This window comes from Lichenostomus cassidix, chromosome 23 (genome assembly GCF_008360975.1).
Source record: "Lichenostomus cassidix isolate B80296 chromosome 23, HeHo_3.0, whole genome shotgun sequence".
Lineage (NCBI taxonomy): Eukaryota > Metazoa > Chordata > Aves > Passeriformes > Meliphagidae > Lichenostomus > Lichenostomus cassidix.
In genome coordinates this window covers 3,796,674-3,803,172 of record NC_139503.1, presented here as the reverse complement: position 1 = coordinate 3,803,172, position 6,499 = coordinate 3,796,674, and the positions used below count along the sequence as shown (strand labels likewise).

The 6,499-nt window shown below is 49.0% G+C and overlaps 1 protein-coding gene across 1 annotated transcript; it reads right to left on the bottom strand.

The window, feature by feature from the left end:
• Positions 1-1,567: 1,567 nt before the first annotated feature.
• On the bottom strand, positions 1,568-6,355 carry UTP11 (UTP11 small subunit processome component). The gene is made up of 8 exons (XM_085081427.1): positions 6,204-6,355; positions 5,955-6,016; positions 5,717-5,819; positions 5,353-5,466; positions 4,187-4,280; positions 3,831-3,961; positions 2,424-2,534; positions 1,568-1,850 (listed from the first exon to the last, which is right to left on the bottom strand). Exons 1-8 carry the CDS (start codon positions 6,264-6,266, stop codon positions 1,767-1,769), a joined length of 762 nt encoding a protein of 253 aa, XP_084937553.1. The 5' UTR covers positions 6,267-6,355; the 3' UTR covers positions 1,568-1,766.
• Between the last annotated feature and the right edge of the window lie 144 nt (positions 6,356-6,499).

Sequence of the window (6,499 nt, the reverse complement as noted above, 5' to 3'; positions counted from 1 at the left end):
ATACCTCACTCCATAGTGGGAAGAGATGCCTTTCTTCCAGGGAATAGGTCACTTGCTCTGCAGTGGGACAGAGGTGGACAAAGCAAATGCTGGGCCAGGCCAGGCTGTTCCTTTTCTACTCCTGCCACAGGATTCCTTGAGGGTCTCCCAGCACAACTGCTGCTTTTCTTTCCCATCCTTTTCAGTAATGCTCTCTACGCAGGTAAAATAATCAAGGACAAGGATTAACTACTTATCCATTTAAAGCTCAGCCTAAAAGAGGTTTCCCTTCACAGACAGCTGTTGTGCTGTGAAAACACTGAAAGGTCCCCAAAAAGCCGGGGCAGCCTGGGGGACACAGCCTGGGGGGGACACGGACAGGGTGAACATGGCCGGGGGGAGAAGGCCAGGGTGGACACGGCCAGGGGTGGACATGGTCAGGGGGGACACGGCCTGGGTGGACAGGGCCAGGGGTGGACATGGTCAGGGGGGACACGAAGCGGGGGTGGACATGGTCAGGGGGGACACGGCCTGGGGGTGGACATGGCCAGGGGGGACACGGCCTGGGTGGACACGGACAGGGGTGACCAAGGCTCCATCCCGGCCCCGCCGCGCGGCACTGCTGCCCCCTGCCGGCCGGGCCCAGCACTGCGCCTGCTCCGCGGGAAAAAGGCTGCGCGGCTTTCGCTCGAGAACCGAACCGAACCAAACCGAACCAAACCAAACCAAACCGAGCCGAGCCGAGCCGAGCCGAGCCGAGCCGAGCCACTCTCACACACGGGGCTTTGTTTTCCGTCCTCCCGCTCACCCGGCGGTTTAATTTCCAGCCGTTACAGAATCCTCAAACTCCATGGCTAGCCCCCTGAAAAATCCACCCCGCAGTTATCTCTGCAACGGCAGGAACAATGTCTGAAGCTGCGTTCAAGCATGTAAAAACATCGTGTTTCATCACTGAGACGCTGGAAAAGCTCCAAAGTAGGCCTGAGAAGAGCATCTTTCTTTTTTTTCTTACCCCCTTGAAGACCGTGTGCTCATTGCTGGCAGCGACAGGACGATGGAGCAAGATAAGAAAAGGAATGTTCACACAGAGGAGTCTCTGAACGTGCCTGGGCTGCTCCAGGACACTGAGGATATGTCTGCACATCCCCCAGCCCTGGCACTGCAATCGGCCCAAGGAAAACCCAGAAGACAAACCCTTGTCCCACACTTGGCTGCTGCATTGTCTTTCCCTACAGAGGATTTTGGCACTGCTGCAGTTTGAATTGAAGCAACTCTGGAGGAAAAGCACACAATGGATTAGTGCTAATATGGAAATGAGAAAGATTGGGGGATGTTGGGGAAACGACTAGAGAATAATTCACCTTTAACCTGTTTGAAAATACAGCTAAAAAAGCTGATCTCCAGCTCTCATGGGTTTGGACAGGTCCTGTTCAGCCCCAGAGCTGACAGTGACAATTCCCAAGTACCTTCCCTGTCCCTGGGCTGTGCCCAACCTACCTCCCCAGCATTCCACTACGACCTTGACTGTTCACAGATTGTTTATGGTGCATCTTGACAGGACACTCAGGCAAATCTCATGGCTTCCCACTGTAAATATCAAGAGAACCAACTCTGATTTATTAATCAATTAATTAGATGAAACACACTGATGGCTACCACAGGCCCACAGTCATTTGTTTTAACAAAGTGCTTAGCTGCAGACAAAAGCAGGCTGGCACCAGCCATCCTCTGAGGGAGACACCTCCTCCTTTCTGAGCAAAGACTGTAACAATTATTCAACAAAATGGCTAACGTTTCCGCTGAAACTTGAATTTGTAAATAGCCGGACCAGTTGTTGTTTCTTTCTTCACCTTTACTTTATGAGTTTTGTCCTGGAAAAAAGAACAAGTACAAACATTTGCTGCCATGCAAGAAGGAGAAAAACCCCCATCCACACCCACATAAATCAGAATCCCTGTCTGGGTCTGACCATAAAAGATAAATGGTCACTTTGCATTGTTTAGGTGGGGATTATAATTTTATCTGCTTTTTTCTCCTTCAGGCCGTCAGGCACAATCTGGTTTGCTCACAAGCACCAGAGAACAGAAGTCCCATTGAGACAAGTAAATTCTGTGGTCATTTGGATTTTTAAGACCTTCTCATAACTTACAGAAATGGTTCCCTGCTTCTGACTCCTACAGACGCTATTTTCTAGAAGACTTGTGAGCACCATTTCACAGCTGAGTTTTTGTCCTTGCTAACAAGAGACCTGGTCTAGCAGATAAAATTTACTGGAATGCTTCATTCCCTTGCTTTTTCCAAACTAAAAGATGATTACTTATCTTTAGGAGTTATCTGGAAGTGTCACTATAAAAGCAGAATGAAGAAACAAATGCAACATATACAATACCAGACCTAATGACCTTAACAGAACAGACTTGGAGAACCAGAACCAAATCCCTCACCACAAGATCTTTCCGTGTCTGGATTTTCTGTGAGATGACAAACATGGCCTTCTCTCTCTCGATGCGCTGCCTCAGGAGGTCATACTGGTTCTTCCTCTGCTGGGCTAATTTCTGGAAACAAAAAAAAAAAGCTGTTTTAAGACAGAGATGAACCAGACACTATGGTCTAAATCCTCTGAATTTCAATGTCGAGTGCAAGAGAACATTTAACTCCCTAATGAAAATCCACTTTACCCAAAGGAGGGGAGAAAAAAAGCCAAGCAACAGACTAGAGACCAATTCCTGAAGTGCTCAGAGCCTGCAGAGGCCTCTCAGAATGATGCAACTTGTTGGGTCAAGTTTGCCTAATGAGAGTGGATAGCTTTCCCAGCACAGAAACAGTGTTACTGCAGGTGTGATTTAAGTAATTAAATTAAGGAGAACAGATCCCAACATGCTTAAAATATGACTCAGACATTTAGGAGAAAATTAGTCAGTCTACGACTCGTCCAGCTGCTTTACTGACAAGTCAAACTGAGACAGCTGGCAGGAGGAAAGGGACCACAGGGTGTTTATTATCTGACATCTGAGTCAGAAAAAACAGGTTACAAATTTACCAGTCGGCAATTTTAAGACAACTATTTTTACTTTACACATACTCAGAGGACTGTCCAACAGATCTGAATTACCTGAGCAGAATCCACAGCTCTAAAGCCAAGTATAGCTACTTCTAGGACAAAGTGCTGTGATACTAAAATACCAGTATGAAAGCTGATTACATAAGCAATTCGTGCTGAAGAATCATGAAACAGTTCAAATTAGGAAAGCTAGGAAATGAGACTATGGCTTAAATGGCTTTAAGGAAAGGGAGGAGACAAATCTCAAGCTACTTCAGGCTCAGAACCAAACTGAAAAATACTGTAAGATCAGATGTCTGTGTTGGAATAAGCTTCTTCCAAATACCTGTTCAGGGATTTCAGGGGTGCAAGCAGTTTTAGGGAGGTGTGAGGGGAGACTTAACAGTGGATGCTGAAAAACATCACACCTGAAACTGCAGCATTCTAATGAAAAGATAGTCCCATAGGCATATGTTCCTTTATATAGAGGAGAAATATCTCAGTTTTGCAGGGATGCTGCCTAATTGGATCCACACCACTCTTTTCTGGCCTGTACATCACAGCTTATGGTTGTCCACCCACAGTGGACTGGGATGCACTGAAAAGTACTCTGTGTTAGTCCAGAAGATGTGACTGCAGGCTCCAGGCACCTGGCAATTAAGTGACATCCACTACTGCTTTGTGTCACCAATAAAAGTTTTAAGAAAACAATTGTGTTCACCTCCACAATGGTGCAATGAATCCTTTCCAGTGCTTGTCGTATAAAAGACATAAAACATGACGAACTCTGTAAGCCAAACAGTGGCAGTACCTTTAGGAGGACAGGATCAGTAGGTCCCTTCACTGTCTCTCTCTGCAGCGTTGCAATGGTTGGTCGGTTGTACACTCTATCTACGAGCTCAGGAACGGTGTCCAGGCGAGTGGCAATATCAAAATCCCGAACTATGAATTAAAAAAACTAGGAATAAACTCCCATGGATTCCTTTGATAAGTAAACCTTCCAAACATGTTGCTACAGACAGCAACAGGAACCTCAGCAACACGGCTCCTGCAGAAGTGGTATCTCGCCCAGTAACCAAAAGGGATTTTTAGAGCACCTGAACTGTTATTCCTGAAGAAAAGTGTCTTTTTTCTGTGACAGCCACTTTAACCCCGTTCAAGCCTCACCTTCCCGCTCAGTGTCCACGAAGAAGAGATGCTTGCCCGAGCTGCTCCCCGCCGCGTCCAGCAGGTGGAGCTCTGCTTTCAATCGTTCGATTTTCTGCAGAAAAGTCCAAGTTTGGCCAAATTCAGAGTGAGTAAAATCAAGTCTCTGTCTGCTCCTCGAGCTTACAAATAGCTGAACTCCTCCTTCCTTTTTTCATCTCTGAGAACCCATCTAGTCTGTATTTATGACATGTCTTCACAACCTTTCCAGACAGAGGATCACAGTAATTCCTGCTGGTACCCAGGCAGAGTGAACACATCCACCTGCAAAACTGAGCTCTCTGTATGGCAAAGGGGAATGATTGCTATGGAACCACCAGCAAAAGCATGAAGGGAAGTTTAAAGCTGGCTTTGATTTTTTTATCTGCAGTGAGGAGATAAATGAGAGGACGAGCGACGCAGTCTTAAGCTGTGCCAGGGAAGTTTAACCTGGACTTTGGGAAAAAACTTCTTCACTGAAGGAGTGACTGGGCACTGGAATGGGCCAGGGAGGTGGTGGAGTCACCATTCCCGGAATTGTTTAAGGAAAGACTGGATGTGGTGCTCAGTGCCACAGTCTGGTTGATAAGGTGGTCATAGGTTGGACTTGATGATTTCAAATATCTTTTCCAACTGAGTTAATTCTGTGATTCTGTGACAAGACAAGAGGAAACATCCTCAAACTATGCTGGGGGAGGTTCAAGTTAGGTATTAGGAAAAATGTCTTCCCTGAAAGGGTAGTCAGGCATTGGAACATGCTGCCCAGAGAAATGGTGGAATCACCATCCCTGGAAGTGCTCAAAACACCTATGGTTGTGGCATCTGGGGACACACAGGTTAGTGGTGACCACAGTGGTGCTGGCTGAACAGCTGCACTCTAATCAGAGAGTGCTCTTCCAACCTCAGAGATTCCATGACTTCTTTATAAACATGCTAAGCAGAAATACATGTTTAACGTTTTGAAATTTACATAAAAATCACTGTGTTTTATCACAATGCACAGTGTACTTTTTGATAATCATCACACCTTTAGGCTCTATATCCAGCAGTCTACTGACACTTCCATTGTACAAATCAGGTATCACTGAACAAACACAATAGCCAGCAGCAACAACAAGAACAACACAGTAAAAAACAATTCTGATTACCTTGGCTTCTGCAACTCTTTTCATTTCTACATATTTAATATCCTGTGTCCTCATCAATTTCACCTGGTCTGGGGTCACTTCATCCTTTGGCTGCTTTATTACATGGACTCCATCCTACAAACAGACAAATACAGCATTTATAGACAGCCTTTCCCAGCTGGAGAGCACTGTAGGTCCTGCTAATAACAGCAGAAGAACTCTGTCCCTGGCCCCTCATTTTCTTCAAAGCCTTCCACAAGCACCAAAGCAATTTTTCTCAGTTAATGATTCATCCATGAATTGAAATCAAAACAAGGTAGGGAAAAACCAATGTTACTTAGAGCAACAAGGTGTAATCCTGATTGGAGGCAATGGAGGTTCTCACCTTGACCTGAGCACGTATCATTTTAAAGTAGAACTCATCGGGGTTCTTGTCCAGCGCTTTCTTCTGCAGCGCCCTGAGAGCATTCTGCTTCTTGTGGTAGTCACTGGGGACGAAAAAAACCCAACAATCAGGAGCTATTCGGCAGCTTCTCCGTGCTCCCCCTGCTGAGGCGATGCTCAGAGCTCCCAGGCGCTCCGGACGCGGGGAGAACACCCGGCACCGCCCGCCCCTCACTCACTGCGCGCGGAGCCGGTAGTCCTTCTTCTTCTCCAGCAAGCCCAGCTTCGTCCGGGCGGCGGGCTACGGGAGAGACGGCGAGAGTGAGCGGGAGGGAGGGAAAGGAGGGAGGGAGGGAAAGGAGGGAGGGAGGGAAAGGAGGGAGCGCGGGCGGCCCCGCGAGGGTCCCGTCCCAGCCCAGCCCACCCCAGCCCGCTCCAGCCCGTCCCGTCCCGTCCCGTCCCGTCCCGTCCCGTCCCGGCGCACTGACCTGGGCCCGCTCGCGGTGCGGGCGCTGCCGCGCCTTGGCGGCTTTCCTGAAGGCGGCCGACATGGCTGCGCCCCTCAGCTCGCGGGGCCGCGCGGAGACACGCGGGGCGCGCCGGAAGGGGCGGGGCTCAGCGCACGCGTCAGCGGCGAGGCGCGCTCCCGCCAGGCGGCGCCGTGTCCATGGCGACGGCGGGAACGCGCGCGCGGCCCCGAGCGCGGCCCCGCCCGACCCCGCGGGGACCCCAGGCACGGGCCGGTCGGGCCGCCGCCGGGACTGCCCCACTGCCGCTCCCTCCG